This window comes from Callorhinchus milii, unplaced genomic scaffold (assembly GCF_018977255.1).
Source record: "Callorhinchus milii isolate IMCB2004 unplaced genomic scaffold, IMCB_Cmil_1.0 Scaffold8, whole genome shotgun sequence".
Taxonomy (NCBI): Eukaryota; Metazoa; Chordata; class Chondrichthyes; order Chimaeriformes; family Callorhinchidae; genus Callorhinchus; species Callorhinchus milii.
Genome location: NW_024704749.1, coordinates 7,008,061 through 7,029,798, shown reverse-complemented (window position 1 = coordinate 7,029,798; position 21,738 = coordinate 7,008,061). Strand labels below are relative to the sequence as shown.

General features: G+C 50.5%; 1 protein-coding gene across 1 annotated transcript; it reads left to right on the top strand.

Moving 5' to 3' along the window:
• Positions 1 to 3,295: 3,295 nt before the first annotated feature.
• LOC103184397 (rasGAP-activating-like protein 1) lies at positions 3,296 to 21,738 on the top strand. Its single transcript, XM_042337208.1, has 21 exons — positions 3,296 to 3,360; positions 3,645 to 3,701; positions 5,928 to 6,041; positions 6,239 to 6,303; positions 6,543 to 6,672; positions 6,951 to 7,032; positions 7,861 to 8,001; positions 9,027 to 9,118; positions 9,591 to 9,708; positions 10,738 to 10,891; positions 11,126 to 11,190; positions 12,300 to 12,412; positions 13,610 to 13,802; positions 14,328 to 14,465; positions 15,000 to 15,144; positions 18,101 to 18,273; positions 18,712 to 18,849; positions 19,658 to 19,793; positions 20,017 to 20,137; positions 20,941 to 21,020; positions 21,457 to 21,738. Exons 1-21 carry the CDS (start codon positions 3,296 to 3,298, stop codon positions 21,600 to 21,602), a joined length of 2,466 nt encoding a protein of 821 aa, XP_042193142.1. The 3' UTR covers positions 21,603 to 21,738.

The window sequence follows — 21,738 nt, the reverse complement described above, 5'->3', positions numbered from 1 at the left end:
GCGGATGGGACCTCTGTGTTTAGCGTCCGATCCCTAGGAGGTCCACTGGATTGCGATACCGATAACTACAACAACTCACATTTAAACAGCGGCCATCACGCGGGGCAGCACTTTGAGACAATGTGATAAGGTGCGATATTAAATGCACGGATTATTATCATTCTAAGGATTATTATTAATATTGACGCTGGTTTCATTAATGTGAATGAACCATTACCATTAATGGTTCTATTGAGATCCAAAAGCAAACTGATAGATGCCACGGAATATTTTTTTTTGTTTTAATTTGCTGAGTGTGTGTGTGTTGTGAAGAGAAATGACTGTATCGGTTATTCACTCCCTATCTGATCAGACGTTTATCTCCGATATAGAACCGAGAGCCCAAACCAGGGAGAAGTTTGTCATCATCACATTATCTTCTGATGACTATCACTAACCCATGCTCTTAATATCTGGAAACTGATTCACTGGAAGAACGATAAAATATTTGTTTTATTATTTTGCCTTTCTCCCTTCCTCTGTCACCTCGCCCAACTCCCAGCCCTCCACACCCCCCCCCACCCCCCCCCCCCCCCCACCCCGGATAAAATCACTCACTTTGCTGTGTGGAAAATTTTCAGCAGCGAAATACACAGTCACCTTGTTTGGTGGAAAACTCTGAGACGTTTCTGCGCAGTAAGACGCTATATCAAATGCAAGGATTAGTATAACATTTGAGCTCACTGATCACCCGTAAATCCCAGGAACTTAATCATGTGGCCTCCTCATGACTGTTGACCTGTTATTCTCAGACAGACAGAAAACCAGGAACTGTCTGTAACCAACAAAGCAGACAGGTCGTGACACTCGCTCATCATCCTTAGTATAATGATCCTTGCATTTGATAGAGCGCCTGATCAGGTCGTTGAGACGTCTCAAAGTGCTTCACAGTGTATACTGTAAAGCGGTTTTGCTCTCCGATGCTACCCTGCGTGAGGGGCACTATATAAATGCAAATTGCTGCTGCTGTTGTTGTTTTGGGCGACGCGCGGCAGGCAGTTTGCGCACAGCAACGTCCCACTTTTGTTCAGGGCAACTCACGTTTGGTCAGGGCGACCCACCATCTCCAAGTCTCAGTGAGCAAATGGATTCATCATTGAATCCAAGGTTGAGTTAGGTCATTGGTTTCATCTGGTGGAGAAGACCAGTCAAGTCTCAGTCTCCTCTTTCTTTACCTGGAAGAACATTTAAACGAGCTGATTTAGTTTTCCTTATCTTTTTATCAACAGGTGCACAGAATGAAACACTAGCAGATGGTCTCCGCTAGGGGGCACTGACTGCTCGTTTTAAAATCTGGTGAGGAGGGAAATTATTCAATTTTTAGCTTTGCAATGACTTAAATAAGCGTTTCACGGGCAAAGGGCGCTACGTGTAATGACTGGTTTTGTAGGCCACTGAGAAGGTCTTACAACACGGCCGTTTAATTTGGAGGATTGTTGGCCAGGACATTGGACGAAGTCCCCTTCTCGTTTCCAATGGTGTCCACTGGGTCTTAACTTTACTCTGTGAGCAGGCCGAGGGGTTTAATGTTGGTTTAATGTCTCGTCAAAAGCACGGCAGCCTTGACTGTGGGCCGGAAGCTGGCAAAGGAAAAACATGGTGGGACGGGGTTGGGATTTGGGGTGCGTTTGGGGTCTAGAGGTGAGGTTGGAGGTTTGGATGTGATTAGGGATTTGGGGTACGGTTAGGGTTTTAGGGGAGCCCTTCCCACGGTGGTGGGTGGAGGGGGGGGGTTATCGTGCTGACCCTGTGACCACTGTGCCTGTTCTCAGCTTTCTTCCCTCAGCACAATGTGTGTCAGCAATGTGTAACTGAGTCGGGAACCTGATAGCTCCGTCAGACAGTTAACAGGGAATCCAAGGCGAGAGTGGTCTCATTAACCTGCCTGAAGGGGAAATAACCCGCATCTGTTAGATCAACCCTTGCCATCAGGACATTTACTGTGTCCCTTTTGTACCTTCAGTGAATAAAACAAGCTGTTTCTTCCAATGGCCCATTGAATAGCCGTGGTGTCTGGGGTAATGATGAGGCACGGGCACTGGATAGATTGTGGAGGAATATTTTAGAACAGACATCAGGAAGCATTGTCTTCTTTTGCACCAGGCTCCGTGAGCCGATCACCTGCATCCTCGCCCGGCTTTGTTGTTGTTAATGATGTATGGTGTCCGAGTCCTGTGGAGTAGTGGATTGAGTGACCAAAGCGATCTGCCAATCGACTAACAACTGGGTTCCTACTTACAGCTCGGTAAACAGAGGAAACTTGCACACTCGCCTCACAAGTATGAGGACCCGGGTTTAATTCCTGGGCAGGACACAACATTAAGCAAGTTTCCTTACTCCACACACCTCCAGTAAGTCAGTCGATTGGCGGATCGCTTTGGTCACTCAATCCACGGCTGTTTGTGGGACACCGCCGTGCCCACAAAATTCACAGTTACTACGCTTTATAGTATATTCCGTGAAGCGCTTTGAAACTTCCCGACAACGTGATAAGGCGCTATATCAAATGCAACGATTATTATTCTAATATTTGAGGTGCGAATGGTTGTCAAATGAGTATTTTTACTTGTTATTCAAATCTTATTGGTATTATTACATGAGACAGTGATGTGTTTGAATGGAGAATTGGAATCAGATCCCATTCGAAGTGCTGGTTCTCCACCCCACAGATAGAGGGCAGCTTGTGTGCTGTATAGACAAGGACACCTATCTATGATTTGGATTTATTGAGTAACCTCACTTGTCACTCTCTCTCTCTCTCTCTCTCTCTCATCCTCTCACTCTCTTTGGCTGAAATCCAACGTCTGCCTGTTCCTTGCAACGATTCGGAATGTCTTCAACTGCAACTTGTGGGTGTGATGAAGAGGGTTAGTTAGAAAGAGAGAGGGAAGGAAGGAAGGAAAGAGAGAGAGAGAGAGAGAGAACACCACCCTGTTCTGGTCTAGGGATGGGCTATGTGGTCTGTGATCGTTCTCAGAGCTTTGTAGTTGTGTGGAACAGCAGAGAGAGAGAGAGAGACACACACACACAGATAGACAGAGAATTCCTTCATCTCCTATTGGAAACCAATTCACCTTATTCTGATGTGACTCCAAACATTGAATAGCAAGACAGACAGACAGTCTCTCAGTTACTTGGCTTAACCTGGGTGCAGACACACACACACACACACACACACATATATATATATAGAGAGAGAGATAGCTCAAATATATTTATATATGTGAGAAAAACAAGTTGCATCCTAAAACCAGTTATGGCTAAAAACACTTCATTGTATTTTCGCATCATTGAAGGAAGGAATTTACCAGCGAAAGATGTGTAAGTTATCTCTTGGACATTTGTGGAGTCATTTATCTGTGTCTGTCTGTCTGTCTGTCTGTGTCTGTGTGTGTTTCTGTCTCTCTCTCTCTCTCTGTGTGTCTTGTGTGTGTGTCTGTGTGTGTGAGTGTGTCTCTCTCTGCCTGAAATCTCGACATCAACATACTTCGAGCACCTGTTGATGTGGAAATGCGAATAGATTTTAACATTGCAAATCTTTCCCTTTGTATTTGCTGTCTCTTCCTCTCCCTCTCTCCATCCCTCATTCCCCTCTCTCCCTACAGGTCAGGGACAAGCGACCCTTATTGCATGGTTAAAGTGGACAATGAATTGATAGCCAGGTGAGTACCTGACTGCCCATTCATGTGTGTTCTCAGTCAAACATTGCCCTCCAACTCTCTCTAGTCGTATATTATACATATATATATATTATATATCTCTCACTGATAAGCCTGGTTTGTGCTAAAAGAATTAATGTGTGTGTGAGTGTTTGTGTCTGGATTTACAGTGCTTTAACTGATAACGCCTTTATTACAGGACTAACAGATAAAGAGTCTTTTAAAACTAATAATAATAATAATAATAATTTGGTGGCTCAATCCACTGTGGGATACTGCTGTGCGTAATTAGCTTCCACCTCTTGCCCTTAAAAATATAATCAATTCACTTTGCAGTATATTCTGCGAAGCGCTTTGAGACGTCTCGAAGACATGATAAGGCGCTATATCAATTGCAAGGATCATTATTATTATCTTGTCGATTCAATTATTATTCTATTTAAATTATGTTAGCAATATTAAATTATTATATAAGTAATATTAATTATAATGTTAATATTATATAATTATAATGAATGTTATATCATATTGATTATGTAGTCCTGTTAGCGTATTGGTCAAAGCGTTCGCCTCGCAAGTGAGAGGACCTGGGTTTGATTCCCGGGCAGGGCGAAATCTTTGGCAAGTTTCCTTACTCCACACCCTTCTGTTTACCGAGCAGTAAGTAGGAACCCGGCTATTAGTCGATTGGCGGATCACTTTCCAGCTGTAATAATCCCTCTTAAAAAAATGAATAATAATTTGGTCACTCAATCCACGACTGTTTGCGGGACGCTGCTGTGCGCAATTGGCTGCCGCGTTTTGCCCACAAAAAAATACACAAGTCAATCCACTTTACATTTTTTTTTCTCTGTGAGGCGCATTGAGAACGTCTGGAAGATGTGATGAGGCGCTATATCAAATCCAAGTGTTATTATTGTTATTGTTATTATTACAAGACACCGGGACCTCTACGGTTCGCTTGAAGGACACAAATGGGGAGCTCAGTTTAACGTCTCACCTGAAATATGGAGACACACTGTTTGGCCAAGTTTATTTATCTTCCTTCAACATCACCGATAACGTACACCATAAACAAACCGTGCTGATGCCAAGTGTTGTTAATTGTTGTGACTACATTTCTTTGGAATCGTGAGGATTAAAGGGCAAAGCGAGATAGTGTTTTAGAGGTTAACGATCCCAGAAAGAGAAAGGAGTATCTCCCGGAGAGGTAGGGGTTGGGAGGATTGAGGAAGGGGGTCAGAAGGAAATTCCGTGGGAGTGTCCTTTTTACCTCTGGGGTGGTTGGTAAACATTCTTTGATGTAGCCAGTCGGAATATGACCTGCTGTCTGGTAATTATTTTTAATTATGGCTATGAATTTGATATGTAACTCAACCTTTGGCACATATTGCCATACCTCGATACAAAGATCCACACAAAGATACAACAGGAAGAAAGTCAAGTCAGTGCAACAGTCGAATGATGAAATGCAGCGAATATAACTTATATTGTCAATCAGGCTGCCTCTCCCCAGTGTTTGTTAAGCACCTTTTTATTTATAATAAAAATTTACAGCTGAACTAAATTTAAAGTGTACATTGTTCACCGCGGTTTGTTCAGTAATAATTTCTCAGTTTCCATCTCTCCCTCGCTCTCTCCTCATGTGTTTTCCTGGATTTCAAATATTAATTTCAAACAATCCTTGTGTATTTAATAATAGCTCCATAATCCTTGCATTTGATACATCCCCTTATCACGTCATTGGAACTTCTCAGACCGCTGCACAGAATATATTGTAAAGTCGATTGCCCATGTATTTTGTGGGCGAAACACGCCAGCCAATTGCGCACAGCTGTTTCCCACAAACAATCATGGAGTGAATGACCAAATTATTATTATTTTTGAGGGGTTGGGTAGATTATTACCCCCCGGAAACCGATCTGCCAATCGACTTAAAAAAACAGGTTCCGATTTACTGCAGGGTAAACAGAGGCGTGTGGAGCGAGGAAACTTGCCTAAGGTTTCGCCCCGCCCGGGAATCAAACCCGGGTCCACTCGCTTGCGAGGCGAGGGTGCTAACCGCTACGCTTTCCGGTATATTTCTGAGAAACGCTTTGAGACGTCTCAACGATGTGATAAGGCGCTATATCAAATGCAAGGATTATTATCATTATGATTATTATTATTGTTGAGGAACTCTTGTGAGACGACGTGAAGCTGGTGGTTCACTGTCTGCTCATCACACAGGACAGCCACAGTTTGGAAAAACCTGAACCCTTTCTGGGGGGAAGAATACACACTCCACCTCCCCATGGGCTTCCATAGCCTCTCCTTCTACGTCATGGATGAAGACACCATTGGGTGAGTGAACGACAATGTCACACAAACCTAACAAACATCTATCCACCTCAATCATTGACCAGAATCACGTGATATCTCTTTACTTCTCTCTCTCTCTCGCTTTCTCTCTGAGAAAGCAGAACGTGAAATTTAATCGTTCTTTTTAAAAAAAAACTTGCCCCGAAACTAAACGAAACCTTCCCCATTAACATCCCCAGGCACGATGACGTCATCGGGAAGATAGCTCTGAGCCGGGAGAGCATCGCAGCCACCCACGGGCGAGGTGAGGAGCCAGGGCTGGGGTCACCCCGGTCAGCTGTGACCCCACCCCCTCCCCACATACTCTCATTCCTGCCACCCACCCACCCACACACCCACACCTCACCACCCAACCACCCACCCACACACACACACCTCACCACCCAACCACCCACACACACACACACACACACCTCACCACCCAACCACCTACCCACACACACACCCACAAAAAATGTCTCTGTCACTCTCTCACTCGGCCAGGGATTGATCGCTGGATGAACCTAACCCGCATTGACCCTGATGAGGAGATCCAGGGTGAGATCCACCTGGGGCTGGAGATGGTCAAACACCCGCCTGTCAGGGCCGTCCGCTGTCATGTCATCGAAGCCAGGTGAGAGAGAGCATCGCAAGGTACACAGGCTCCCTCCAATCTTCCCTCCCTCCCTCCATCCTTCAGTCATCTGCTCCCTCACTTTTCCCCTCCTTCGCTTACTCCCTTGCTCCGTCCCTCACTTTCTCTCTGACTCACTCTCTCCCTCGCTCGCTCCCTCAATCACTCCTTCACTCGCTCTCTCCATCCCTCGCTCACTCCCTCACTCGCTCACTGACCTGTGATTTAAGACAATATTTAAGTGCCCGTTTTTAATATCTTCCTTCTTATTTCCCCAGAGACCTGGCCCCGAGGGACATTTCGGGTACTTCAGATCCATTCGCTAAAGTGATATTTAACAGCAGGACCATGGAAACAGCGGTAAGTCAGCCCGGGGTGTGGGGGGGGGCAGAGATTGGGGAAGAGAAAGAGAGAGAGAGAGAGAAAGAGAGAGAGGAGAAAGAGAGAGAGAAAGAAAGAGAGAAAGAAGGAAAGAAAGAAGGAAAGAAAGAAGGAAAATAAATGGAGTTGACAATAAACACAGACTCGGGTTGATGCAACAACATATGTTGAAGTGTGGTTCCAGAAGCAAAGATATGAGTGTGTAAATGCCAGCAACAACAAATTGCATTTATATCAAAGGATTTTCAGTCTGTATGTCAGCCTGGAACATTGGTAGCGCTCTCTCTCTCTCTCTCTCTCTCTCTCTTTCTCTCTCGCTTCTGAGTCAGAGGGTTGTGGGGTAAAGCCCCCATGTTGGGACTTGGAAAAATACAGTCTAATCTGACGCCCCAATGCAGCGCTGGGGGGGGGGTTTCGCATTGTCGGAGGTGCCGTCCTTCGGATGAGATGTTAAACCGAGGTCCTGTCTGCCCGTTCAGGTGGATGTTAAAGATCCTGAGGGGCTATTTGAAAAGAGAAGGGGGTTTCTCTTTCTCTCTCGCTCTCTCTCTCTATCCCGGTGCCCTGGACAACAATCCCCGCAAATAAAATTGGTCACTCACTCACTCCAAGGCTCTCTGTGGGACACTGCTGTGGGCAAACTGTCTGCCGCATTTCACCCACAAAAGACACAGTCACTGCCATTTTACCATGTACACTGTGAAGTGCCTTGAAACGTCTGTGATAAAGCACTATATCAAATGCAAGGATTATTATTATTATTATTGTAATAAAGTTGGATGCTCTCTCTCGCCTCTCGACCCCCAGACCATAAAGAAAACCCGCTTCCCTCACTGGAACGAGGTGTTTGACCTTGAGCTGGAGAGCAGAGCGGAGACAGAGGGAGTGATGCTTGTTGTGGAGGTGTGGGATTGGGATATGGTGGGAAAGAACGATTTTCTGGGAAAGGTGAGTGAATGAGGCTCCACCTCTGGCTATGACGTCTCTCTCCCCTCCCCCCGTCCCGTCATGCAACACACGTGTGTGTGTGTGTGTGTCGCTTGTGTGTGTGTGTGTCGAGGGGTGGGATGAGGGTGGTTATCGCACGTCTAATGTCCACACGGTTGAGTGTGGTGCAAGTGTTCACGGTCAAACAATCAATCAGCACACATAACATACACGCACGCACAGCATACACACACAAACAACACACACACACACACACACACACATGCAACGTACGTACACACAACATATGTAAACACGCACAAATGCAAACAACACAAATTATGGTGCGTGCTTAACATAAAAACGAAGCGTTTAAACCAAACTGAATATCAGAAGTGACCCGAATGTCTGTGAGCCTCTGTTTTCTTTTCTGGAGACAGATTGACAGTGGGTGGGGGGGGGGAAGAGGGGGGTCATTTACCTACATAACATCTCCTGTATTATTTAAAAGACCTGTTGCTAGGAGACACGTCAGACGAGCAGGGTTTCAAACACTCACTGATCTGAATGTAAATTTACCAGAAAGGTTTCCCTAAGGGCTCAGCTTTGCTGTTTAGCCTAAAGCTTGTGTGTGTGTGTGTGTGTGTGTGCGCGCGCTTGTGTGTTTGCGTGAACACCTGTGTTACGCGCATGTGCATGTGTCTGTGTGCGGGAGTATTTGTGCGTGTGTGTGCGTGTGTGTGCGTGCGTGTGAGCGTGCGTGCATGTCGGTGCATCTATGTGTGTGTAGTGGTGCGTTTATGTTTGTGCGCGTGCTTATGTATGTGTATTTTTGTGTGTTAATTGTTTGCGTGTGTCTGCGTGCGTGCGCGTGTGTGTGAGTATTTATGTGTGCGCGTACCTGTGTGTTGGAGAGGGTTGTGGGGGTTGTTTGCGGTGGGGGTGGGGGTGGTGTTTGTACTCGCACGCGTGTGTTTGTGTGTGTGACTGCGGTTGTTGCCCCTGTATTGATGAATACGCCCTCGCTGTGTTTGTTTGCGGTACAGATCGAGTTCAGCCTGGACGCCCTTGAGAGGATGGAGAGAGCCAGGGGCTGGTTCCGGCTGATGCCCTTCGGAAACCTGGAGGATGATGAAGGGTGAAGAGACCCCGTGTTTGATAGTCCCCTTTCCTCACCTCCCTCACCCACCGCAGTCTCACTGGCTTCGTAATCTCACCCCCTTCACTTTTTTTTTTGATCAGCCGGGTGTCTGACACACGTGGAAACCCACCACCGTGTTTAAGAGTCTCCAAATCCAATTGAGAATTCCACGCATTCCACCTGCACATGGAAATCCCAGAGATAGATAGTTGGAATGGAAAGCGCACCCTCTCTCTCTCTCTCTCTCTCTCTCCCTGGAGGGATGCATCCTGCTTACTTAATTCCGGAAAGTATTAGGCACAGGTTGGCAAAGAGCCAAGGCTTGGGGAGGGCCCAGAGTGAGCTTCTGGGGGTAACTACTGGAGTCTAACCAGCTAAAACTGCACAGGGGGGTGGGTTGGGGGGGGGGGTGTGGGTCGGAGCTTCTCGGTGCTTTAATGCCAGTATAAGTAATGGTTTGTTTCTGTAGTGGCAAACTGGGAGCGTTGCGGTTAAAGGTGAGATTGGCAGAGGATCGTATTCTGCCTTCGTTGTATTACCAGCCGCTTATCGATCTCCTGGTGGAGTCCGTCAGCTCAGCCACGGAGGTCAGTCTCTCCCAGGTGTGTGTGTGTGTGTGTGTGCCAAGGCTCCAGTTCCCCCCTCCCCACCCCCTAACCCCAAACACCTGTGACCCCCCCCCCCACTCCCCCCTCTCTATCCCTCCGTCTCCTCCCCGCCCCACCCCCAGCTCCTCTCCAGAGGCAGGGACTTGAGGACAGAAAAAGGGAACTAGATAAATGCAAGTTGTTGTTGTGACAAATCGTGGGAACGACTATTAAGAAACATCGCAAACTAAACCCCTCGTGGTAACGTTCGGTTGTTTCCAGTGGCGGGGGGTTTGGGGGGTTGAGGGTGCAGAGCGGAGTGAGGGGGAGGGGCGTGTGGTTGTGTTGCGTGGTCTCGGCATGTGAGGGGCAAGACCCACGCAGGGGACGAAGTGACCGTAGCCTAGTTTCACTGCCGTTGGCCTGTCAGACATTGACCTCTCGATGGGCGTTCAAAGCCACATGGGGAAGGTTTCAGTCGCCAGTCGTTGCCATGACGAAGGCTCCTGCCTGCCTGACTGATCTCCCTGTGAGCTCTTTGGCTCCGTCTGCTTCCCGACCTTCTCTCCCTCCTCCCGAGCCGCTCCCCCGCAGGGCACTGGCCTCTCGGAAAAGCCACCCGCCGGCAAGTCAGATAGCACAGACAGGCCCCGAAAGTCGGCAACTTTCAATACAGTGAAAACAGACCAAATCTCGCGTTCGATGCAGCGCCTTATCACGTCATCACCTTGTCTCAAAGCGCTTCACAGAATATACTGTAAAGTGGAGTGACTGTGTAGTTTGTGGACGAAAGTGGCCCCCAAACAGCGGTGGATTGAGTGAACGCATTTTTTTTGTGTGTGGGCTGAGGGGTTGGGTGGGGGGGGGTGATGGATGGGGATGGATTATCACCCCCGGAAAGCGATCCCCCAAAACCCCATCCACTGCCCAACCCAGCCCGGATAAGGCGCTATATCAAATGGAAGGATTATGATTATTATTGTATTATGATGATGATTATTACTGCTCTGACGTGTGGTTTGGCACAAGGTTGAGGATGCGAACCCTCTGGCGATGGTGGAGGAGGTCACCACGGTGGACAGCCGGCAGGACGTGGCGGTGACGCTGGTGAAGATCTTCATGGGGCAGGGTCTGGTCGGGCCGTTCCTGGACTTCCTCAACACCAGAGAAGTGAACAAGACCAGTGAGCGCTGCTGTAACGATCCTCAGTCTGTAACAGCAACAACAGATTACATTCACACTCTGCATCTCTCTTAGTTGCCACTTAACTCGATCCCCTCAACCCGCTGCCCTCTCGCCCTCTTCCCCCCTGCCTTCTCCCCCCCCCCCCCCCCCCCACCCCACCACCCCAACCCCACCCTCTCCGCCCTCTTTGTTCTCCTCCCTCTTACGCCTCACCGTGCTATCTTTCTTACAGCTGATCCGAACACCTTGTTTAGGTCTAACTCTCTGGCCTCGAAGTCGATGGAGCAGTTTATGAAGGTGAGAGGCGGAGCCGCCTTAAACCAAAACAAGATGGGTTGGAGAGATTTCCTTCCCGCTGTCCCTGAAATGATCTTAAAATGATGTGAGTGAGTGACAGAGAGGGAGAGAGGGGGAGAGGAGAGAATGTTTGTCCCTAGGCTAAGCGAGGTAGAATTTCCGTCCCTCAGTCTGGCTCCAGATCAGTGTAAAACAATTAATCATCAACGTTTGCAAAGAAAGTTTGGCCGTTATATAAAGGTTCGGCCGATTACTTAAGGGATGAATCACTGCAATGCTGCAAACTCAATGGTCCGTGGGTTGTTGTGGGTTTTCATATCGGATATAGTTCAGCTCCTTTTTCGAACGTGGAGATTGTGTTAATTGGTGACTAATTTCCCTGCATGATTGCTGGCTCGTACACGCGTGTGTGTTGTGTGTGTGCGTGTGCCATGCTGCGATGAGAGTGGGGGTTAACTGAAGCGAGCTTATGACGTTGTGTTGTGTCCGTTGTTCCAGCGTGTGCTGTGTTGCTGTGACTCTGTGTGCAGTGTGTCAGCATGTACTGTGAGGTGCTGTGTTATTGTCAAGTGGGTACACTGTGCTGTGTTGGTTTGCTGTGACGCTGTGTGCGCTGTGTTGGTTTGCTGTGACGCTATGTGCGCTGTGTTGGTTTGCTGTGACGCTGTGTGCGCTGTGTTGGTTTGCTGTGACGCTGTGTGTGCTGTGTTGGTTTGCTGTGACGCTGTGTGTGCTGTGTTGGTTTGCTGTGACGCTGTGTGTGCTGTGTTGGTTTGCTGTGACGCTGTGTGTGCTGTGTTGGTTTGCTGTGACGCTGTGTGTGCTGTGTTGGTTTGCTGTGACGCTGTGTGCGCTGTGTTGGTTTGCTGTGACGCTGTGTGAGCTGTGTTGGTTTGCTGTGACGCTGTGTGCGCTGTGTTGGTTTGCTGTGACGCTGTGTGTGTTGTGTTGGTTTGCTGTGACGCTGTGTGTGCTGTGTTGGTTTGCTGTGACGCTGTGTGTGCTGTGTTGGTTTGCTGTGACGCTGTGTGCGCTGTGTTGGTTTGCTGTGACGCTGTGTGCGCTGTGTTGGTTTGCTGTGACGCTGTGTGTGCTGTGCTGTGTTGCAGTTGGTGGGAATGCCTTACTTACACAGGGTTCTGAAGCCAGTGATCAACCGGATATTCGAGGAAAAGAGATACATCGAGCTCGACCCATGTAAGATCGACCTGAACAAAACCAGGTAAGACGCTGGCCAGCTGTGACCCCGACCCTCCCCCAGCCCCCAGCCCCCAGCCCCCATCCACCATTTCCTGTAAAGCGTAGTGACTGTGTGTTATATTTGCAGAAAAAATCCCTCCCCCTCCCCTCTAAAATAGGAGAAAGGAAAGTTCCTGGATTCTGAACTACACCCATCCCCACCCTCCGCCTTACTGAGGCGATTTGAGACGTCTCAACAGCGCGATAAGGCGCTATTACCAAACGCAAAGATTATTATTATTGTCGTCAATATTACTTTCATGATTGTTATTGTGGGACACCGAGCACGCTAGAGGCCTTTGCATTCAGAAGTCAAACACTTAACGTTTAGCGTCTAACCAGCTCTACAAATAACCCTCAGTTATTAAGTCAGTCGCTCGCAAAGTGAACTTCAGTGGGCAGAAATAACACCTGACTCACTTTCCTATTTGGATTTTTTTTCGCTCGAGCTCAACTCCCCCAGATTCCACAGCGGGAAGGGAATGAAGGCTGAGACAAGGGAGAGTTTTTTTTAATCAAATGCAGCTCGTACCAGCATCTATCTGAAGGGAGAAGAGAAGAGAAAGGAATTTGGCTCTCACAGATTGCAGATAATATTGCTCGCACCTTCACAGCCAATTGCGTGTCATGAAGGCAGCGGCTGCGTGTTGCGCGCGTGGGCGTGGCAGACGGTTTCTCGTGGCCGGCCGCAAATCGGGTTCAGTGTCCGCCTGCAAAACGCACAGTCACTACACTTGTAGTAATAATAATAATAATAATAATCTTTGCGTTTGATTCAGTGCCTCATCACGTCCTCGAGATGTCTCAAAGGGCTTCATTCACGGCATTTTACCGTCAAGTGTGGTGACTCCAGCAGTTACCCACAACACACACTCTGGGATCGTTCCCCGCCCCTCCATCCCAAGCCTTGGCTCTTGCCAACCTGCGCCTGATACTTTACGGAATTAGATAAACAGGATGTGTCCCTCCAGGGAGAGAGAGAGACAGACAGAGAGAGATAGGGCGATTCCATTCCAACAATCTATCTCTGGAATCTGTGTAGATGGAATACATGGAATGGATATTCTTCAAGCACACGGTGACGGGTTTCCACGTGTGTCGGACCAACAAGAAGGATTATTATTATTCATTACTATATTAAAAAAAATCACAAGTGGCCTCTGGCTTTACATTGCTGAAGGAGGATATCGTTCAAGGGGAGCCTGTCGGAGGCTGGGGTGCGGGAGTGTAGTCAGGAGCTGCTGAATTCTTACCTGACGGACGTGATTGACTCGATCGTGGGCTCGGTGGAACACTGCCCGCCCGTCATGAGGGCAGCGTTTAAACAGCTACACAAACAAGTGGAGGAGAGATTCCCTGGAGCAGAGAACGAGGCAAGCATCGGCTTCCCTTCACCTCTCCCACACTCGCCCTGACCAGGCTTTGCAGCGAACACACACCTCTCTCTGTGCTGGTGACACATAGAGTTAAAAATCCTCATTGCCCTCCGTGGCCTTGTTCCTCCCTACCTCTGTGACCGGCTAACCCCATACCGATCTGTCCGCTCCCTCTGCTCAACGAGCTCCAGCCTGCTCCACATCCCCAGCCCGGCCCATCCACCCAACCAACAGAGATCGAGCTTTCAGCCTCTCTGTAACAGCCCCACTCCCGCACCATCTTTAGAACTCCATCCCGGAGCCAGCCCCTCTCTTGTTTCCTTCAAGTCCCATCTAAAGACCTTCCTCTTCGACCACACCTTTGGTCACCCTCCTAACCCCCACCCTCCCTGCCCTCCACCCTTCCTGATGCTGACCCCCAAATTGGGTGCAAATCCTTGACTGTCCTCCTGACATGAAAGACGCTGTGTCAGTGTAACCTGTTGTTGTGACAGTGTGTGACGGTGACTGTGTTATTTGCAGGATGTGAAATACCTGGCGATCAGCGGGTTCCTGTTCCTGAGGTTTTTCGCCCCGGCCATCCTGACCCCCAAACTGTTCAGCCTGAGAGACCACCATGCAGATACTCGCACAGGCAGGACCCTGCTCCTCCTGGCAAAGGTACTGACAGACCAGCCCACCCACCCACCAACTCACCAACCCAACCACTGACCCATTGACCGACCAACCCGTTGACCAACTGACCCACCCACTGACTGATTTACCGACCGAACAATCCATTGACCCACCAACCAGCCCACCGACCCATTGACCGACCGAGCCAACCACTGACCTACTAACTGACCAACCAACCCACCCACCGGTTGACCTACCCACCCACTGGCCCATTTAGCCACCCACTGACCCACCCAGGCACCACTCGCTGTTCATTGAGCAGAGAGGGATGTGTGTAGGAGACCGAGACTTAAGTCTCTGGTGTCAGTGCCGAAATTGCTCTCGGTGTTGTCGTCCTGTTTACCTGGGCCCTAACCCCCTCCCACCCCCTCACCTGAGGACCTGCATCCTTGAGGTGAAGTTGTGCGGGTGCGCGTTGGAGGGGTGGGGGGGGTGGAGGGAGGGGGTAATTCCTCGCTGTTGCCATGGCGACGTGTTTGATGGACAGTGGATTTGACAGATGGTTCTTCCTCTCCTCAGGCTGTGCAGAGCATTGGGAACCTGGGCTTACAGCTGGGCCACGGCAAGGAGCTGTGGATGTCTCCTCTCCACCCCGTCATCCTCCAGAGCGTTGGTTTCCTCAGGGATTTCCTGGACAGGATCGTGGACATCGACAACGAGAGCGGTAAAGCCTCAACACGTCATCGGCATCGGGGGGGGAAACGCTTCCCGTGACATAGTCCTGTAGCGCCCTCGCCTCGCGAGCGACAGAACCCGGGTTAACGATCCCTCCAAAAAATTGCCTGCCGCGTTTCGCCCACAAAATACGCAGTCGAGTCACTTTACTGTAATATTCCGTGAAGTGTCTTTGAGACGTTTACGAGTCGTAGTGCCGTGTGGTGGTTGGGGTGGGGGGGGGGGTGTGGGGTGGGGGTGGGGGGGGGGCGGGAGAGGGAGGATTTCCCCACTGATTTATTATTATAATTAATATTAAATCAATACCTCTTCATTTCATTTGAATTCAGTCAAATGAGATGTGCCCCGGCCTCTCGGCAAACCACGTGCCCCCATTCACATTCAAATCCGATTCAAGTCCCAGCTGCTGCTCCCTTCTCGCCCTTTCTCTCGCCGCACTCTCTCCCACTACCCGCTCTTTTGCCGCTCCAGCTATGCCCGTCCACTCTGCTGCTCTCCCGCTCTCCCGCCCGCCAAGCTCAGTGCTGTTGGGATGCCCGCTCCCCCCGGTCAAGGCACAGCAGGGGCCCCGGTGTCCTCAGGGAGACACTCTCAATGGGCCGAGGCTGGAAAGCCCAAATGTTCCTGTTCCCGTTCCTATTGGGCAGTCGTCAAAGATCTTTGTGGCGCTATTCGGAGAGAAGAGTTCTCTCTCTCTCTCTCTATCCCCCGAGAGTCTCTTTTTCTCTCTCTTTCTCTATCCCTCTTCACGCTCCCCACCCACCCACCCCTCTCTTGGGTCTCTCTGTCTCTCTCTCTCTCTCTCTCCTCTCTCTTACCCTCCCACCCCACCCACCCCTCCTCCTCCCCACCCCTCTTTCTTGCCCGGTCTCCTCAACCAGCAATCCTCTGGGATGGAAATTGCTCATTCCCCCGCTCACCCCCACCCCACCTCTCTCCCTTCCCTCCGTGGCTATTTTTGTGTGTGCAGAGGGGGTGGACGAGGGGACCTTGCTGTCCGTCACACTTGCGTTGGCGTTTGCCTGGAACAAAGAGGCAGTGTGTTAAGCGCGAGGCTTATGTTTGGTGTAGAGAAGGGAGCGATGGTGTGCGTCTGTGTGTGTGTGTGTGTGTGTGTGTGTGTGGAGAGCGGAGGGAGGGAGGGAGGGAGGGGGCTGGTGTGTGTGTGGGGGTGGGGGGTGGGTTTGTAGTCAGGTGTGGGGTTGAAGGATGTGTTCGTGATTGATGCTCTCTTGGCTGACATCCGGGTCCGATTCCTTGAATGCTTTCCCCCCGCCCCCCCCCCCACCCCCCCATACACCCCCCCCTCCCCACCCCCCACTCCGAACGGTTGATAGGCAGCGTAACCAACCACGTGTTGCCGAGTGACTGGTTGCCACGGAGACCCCGTGTTCCAAAGGTTGATGCTGATGTTCCGGGCGAGAGGCTGGGATTGGAAGGGGGAAGTGGTGGGGGTGGGGGTGGGGGGGGGGGAAGGGTGAAAGTTGGGGTAAATAGCTTCCGCACCAACGATAGCCCGTCACGGACTCAAGCCTGGCTCGGGGGGGGGGGGGGGTACAGTCGTGCTCTCTGACCTCCGAGGCGGATGGTCGTGGGTTCAAGCCACCGGATACTATATCGTCTGATACCGACAGTTAGTCGTCTGATGGATGGGAATGGCCTTTCAACTTTGTTTAGCTCAGCACCAAGCATTGCAGCGCAATAGGAATAAGAATCCGGTTTGTCTCTGTTTACACAGGCTCACCACATGTTTGGCGCTGAGATGTTTTAGCAGAAGAATGTGGCTTTGTTTGCATTATAAGCTGTGGTTAAACAGGCAGGACTGAGGCTTGTGTGCGCAAGCGACAGCCCATAGCCTCTGGTAACACGTATGGAACATACCTGAAATGTGTGAGCGCTTTGTGTTGGGGAGTCAATGAAGCACAATGTTTAACAGATTTCCTCCCCTCCACCCCTTTCGCCCCAAATCAAGGCAGATTTCCATCAAAAATAGATTATAATAATAATAATAATAATAATCCTTGCATTTGATATAGCGCTTTTCACGTCGGGAGGACGTCCCAAGGCGCTGGGTTGGTTGTTGACTTTATCAATTAAGAAAGCAGATCTATGGAAAAAATCTAACCCTAAGTCCCCACCATTACCCCACTCACTTCCCCTGCTCTTAGCTTAGGCTGATTCTCCAGTGCAGTGTTTGGGGGGTGGGGGGTAGGGAGGGGGGTAGGGAGGGAGTACTGCGTTTTCAGAGGTGCGGTCCTTCGATTAAGATGTTAAAACTGAGTCCCCGTCTGTTCCCTATTCAACAACCGCAAAAAAATGGCTTTCACGTCAGAAGGACATCCCAAGGCACTGGACAGTTAGGGGTCTGCGCTCGAGCTGGAGGTTGGAGGGCAGTGGGGAGTGGGGGGTGGAGTGGGAGTGTGGCCGGTCAGAGACGAAGGTCTTAAAGGAGGCGAGGGAAGGGGCGAGGTGGAGGGGTTCGGAGGCAGTCCTGGCCTTGAGGGCCCCTCTCGAAGGCTGTTACGATGTTGAAGCTGATGGGAGTGATCTCTGATCGTCATCGCTGTGCGGTGGTGGTGGTGGTGGTGGTTCACTGCGCCCTCCGCTGGCGGGCCAGGTGTCTGGCAGGCACACAGAAAATCTCCGCGGCTCTCTCTGAGAGGCTGTGATAATAATAATAATAATAATAATCCTTGCATTTGATATAGCGCTTTTCACGTCGGGAGGACGTCCCAAATGTGACGAGGCGCTGTGTCAAATTACCAGGGTTGGTTGTTCAGGTGTTGGGGTATTGTCGGAGGCTCCGTCCTTCGAATGAGACGAATGAGAGCCCTTTGGGGTTCCAAAAGGTTGGGGAGAGGGGTTGGGGGGGTGGGGGGGGTTGGTGCAGAGAGGCTGAAGGTCCAACCGCCAATGGTTTACCAGTGGATCTCTCCTCCCCCCAGTTACTGAGGATCAGCATCATGGAGCCTTCCACCCCGCAGTGACCATTAAGGAGGGATATCTCCACAAGAGGAAGGCGGAGGGCCTGAATCTCGTCACACGTTTCACCTTCAAGAAACGTTACTTCTGGCTCAGCAACGAGACTCTGTCGTACGCCAAATCCCCCGACTGGCAGGTGAGGGGTAGGGGGAGAGAGAGAGAGAGAAAGAGAAAGAAAAAGAGTGACAGAAAGAGAGAGGGAAAGCAGGAGAGTAAGAAAGAAAAGCAAGGAAGGAAAGAAATGGGCCATTGTTGGGAGATGTCGACCTTCGCTTGGGATATTAAACCATTGCCATGCCCTGTTCAGGCTGATGTTAAACATATCTCCCCACCACACGGATAAAACCGCTCGGTCATGTCACGGGCTGTTTGCAGGACATCGCTGTGCGCATACCGGCTGCTGCTAAAACAAAACAGTCACTACACGTCATATTAAAACCCCGCAAAGTGGCTTTGAGCCATCGTCGCCCCCCAACCCCCCCCACTTCCTGTGAAAGATGGGGGCTGTATCGAATGTGAACCACGTTACACGTGTGTGTCACGCGGGTCTCAAGCGTGTGTCACACGTGTTTAGGTGAGATCGTCGATCCCGGTGCGGAGGGTCTGTGCGGTGGAGCGAGTCGACGAGAATGCCTTCCAGCAACCCCACATGATGCAGATCGTCAGTCAGGACAATGAGGGACAACTGCACATCATGTACATCCACTGCAAGGTGAGACTGAGACTGATCTCCATACACACTCACACACACACACTCACACACAACGGCACAGTCCGCAACCTTTTGTGGAGCACTTCATGGACTTTACCATTGAGAGCCTCTTGTGGGGACGGGGAGAATGGGAGGTAAACGGGATCTCCTCGGAGCTGAACTGGCTCCAAGGTGGCAACGGAATGTCAGAATCAAATCCACCCTCTGCGACGGTCTCCCTCTCCCTCTCCCTCTCTCTCTCTCTCGGTCGTCCAGTTCCTGAGCCGGGCGGGTCCGCAGTACTCCAAAGCACTGCTGATGGCAGCACAGACCCAGCCTTGGCTCATCAGCAGGACTTGGAAGGGCAGACCAGTCACTGGGGGCAACTCCTGTTAACTCTGCAAGCCAAAGCCCTACCCGGACAAGCAGAGGGACAGCTTGCCAGACAATGCTCTCAGTGTGGTTTTAGCTGGTTAGACTCCAGCAGTTACCTCAACGCACATTCTGGGCTCCCCCAAGCCTTGTCTCTTGCCAACCTACGCCTAATACTTTCCAGAATTAGGTAAGCAGGATGCATTCCTCCAGGGAGAAAGAGGGAGAGAGAGAGAGAGAGAGAGAGGGAATGTGCATTCCGTTCCAACAATCTGTCTCTGGGATTTCCACGTGTAGATGGGATGCATGGAATTCTCAGTTGGGTTGGGAGACTCTTAAGCACAGTGATGTGTCAGACACACGGCTGACTTAACAAAAAAAGGGTTATTATTTATTATTATTATATGAATAAAAACGCAGGAAACAAAAAAACACCCCAAAAAACTCTCTCTCTTAGAACGTGAACGAGCTGAGCCAGTGGCTGTCGGCGATCAGGAAAACCACCATCTACAACGATCATTTGTTGCCGTTCTTCCACCCCGGCTCGTACCGGGGCACTCGCTGGACCTGCTGCCTGCATTCCGAGAAATCCGGTCAGTCCTTCTCCCCCCACCGCCACCCGGTAAAACCCCGGGGTCCGGGCCATCTTAATGTTAGGGTTTGGGGATCCTTGTTGGATTTCGCTTAGCAAAAACATAAGCAAATTCAAGGCAAACCGTCCACCCGCCACCTTCTAGAACCTTCCTTGTGTGCTCCTGACAAGGTTTGTTTGATGTGTTGTACTCTCTCTCTCTCTCTCTCTCACTCTCTCTCCAGTTCGAGGTTGCAGTCGGACTCACTCTGCCGTGACTCTCGGGGATTGGAGTGACCCTCTAGACCCTGATGCTGAAGCTCAGACTGTGTACAGGCAGCTCCTGCAGGGGAGAGAGAAGCTAAGGTGAGTGTAAGACCCCCCCCCGCACCCTCCACCCCACTCTCCGGGGAGTGGGGGTGTGTGGGAGGGGAGAGAGAGAGAGAGAGAGAGGGAGAGGAGCATTCCAGCGACTGGTGCTTAGAAAAAGACTGGGCTTCTGTCATTGAACACTTTCTTCCCCACAAAAAGATTTATTAGGGGGTGACACCAAGTCATGCAGTACATAGTGGGAGCCACAGGAGAGAGCTGTGCTACCAGTCACAGCCGAACCTACAAACCTAGAGACTGACCAACAACAACAAACAAATTACATCTGTATTTCACGTCGGGAGGACGTCCCGAAGCGCTGGTCACTGCCAGCGGCTGTTCATTCACAAGCAAACTGGTGGCCAGTAAGTCGTTACTGAACTGGCTACGCTGCATTAACATTGCAGTGCGTGTCAGACACACGCGGAAACCAGTCACCACGCTTAAGAGACTCCAAACCCTCCCTTGTCCGTGAAAATTCCTGAGATGTCTGTTGAAATGCGCACTCTCTCCCCGGAGGGACGTGGAGTGGGTGGTGGGGGTGTGGGGGAACTGGGTGTTTTATGGGAGAACCAATTTTGCACGGAGCAGGCAGGTTGGTAGGGAGTCAGCAGATCAGAGAGGTAGGAGGGGGCAAGGCCATGGATGGCCTTAAAGGTGAGGATGTAAAGGTGAACGAGCCAGGCCAGGACATGGGGAGAGAGATTGTCTACTCTGTACAATAGATTTCAGTGAATGTCGTTTTAGGTCCAGCCGCGGCTCCAGGTTTAATCGGGTGATTTTCTCTTTGACGCGTTTAGGGATAAATATCTTGAGTTGTCCGACGTGGGGTCAGCAATTGGCCAGAAGGACGCGGTGCAGAGCGAGGAGATCAGGGCAGGTATGTACGTGTCCCCACGCTCAATGACACTCCCCCTCATCCCACTCCCCCACCCCTCCCACCACTTCACCCCACCACATGCACATACACCACACACACACACATACGTTATTATTACCCCTGGAAAGCAATCCGACAATCGACCTATTTACCACAACAACAACTTGCACTTACAGAGCACCCTCCATGCAGGGCAGCGTCTCAGAGCGCCTAACAGTGGCGGAGCAGGGTACAGTGCAGGGCAAACAGAGGCGTGTGGAGTGAGGAAACTTGCTGAAGATTTCGCCCCGCCAGGGAATCAAACCCGGGTCCTTCTCGCTTGCGAGGCGAGTGCTCTCACCGCTGAGCAACAGGACTCCACAAACAGTAACAGGACCAGAATAATAAGTAAGGGGAGTGCTGGGTGAGAGTAACACAAAGCCCGTCTTGTTCGCAGGTGTTGAGAGGAGCCGAACGTATCACAAGTGGAGAATGGCCTCGGCTGCCCGGCTGCTGGATGTGGTGCAGGACCTGGAGCGGGCTCACCAGGCTTTCCAGCGCCGCGAGAGAGAAGAGCAGGCCAGCAACGCCCTGCTACCCTGAACCAGGTCTGAGCCAGGCTTGAGCCACACACTACGAGTTTCTTCAGTCCAAGAAGCTCTTGAGGGGCAGGTCACACACACGGTGGGTTTGTCACTATCATTGTCCACATTAGACACAAACCCAACTCGAAGGTGGG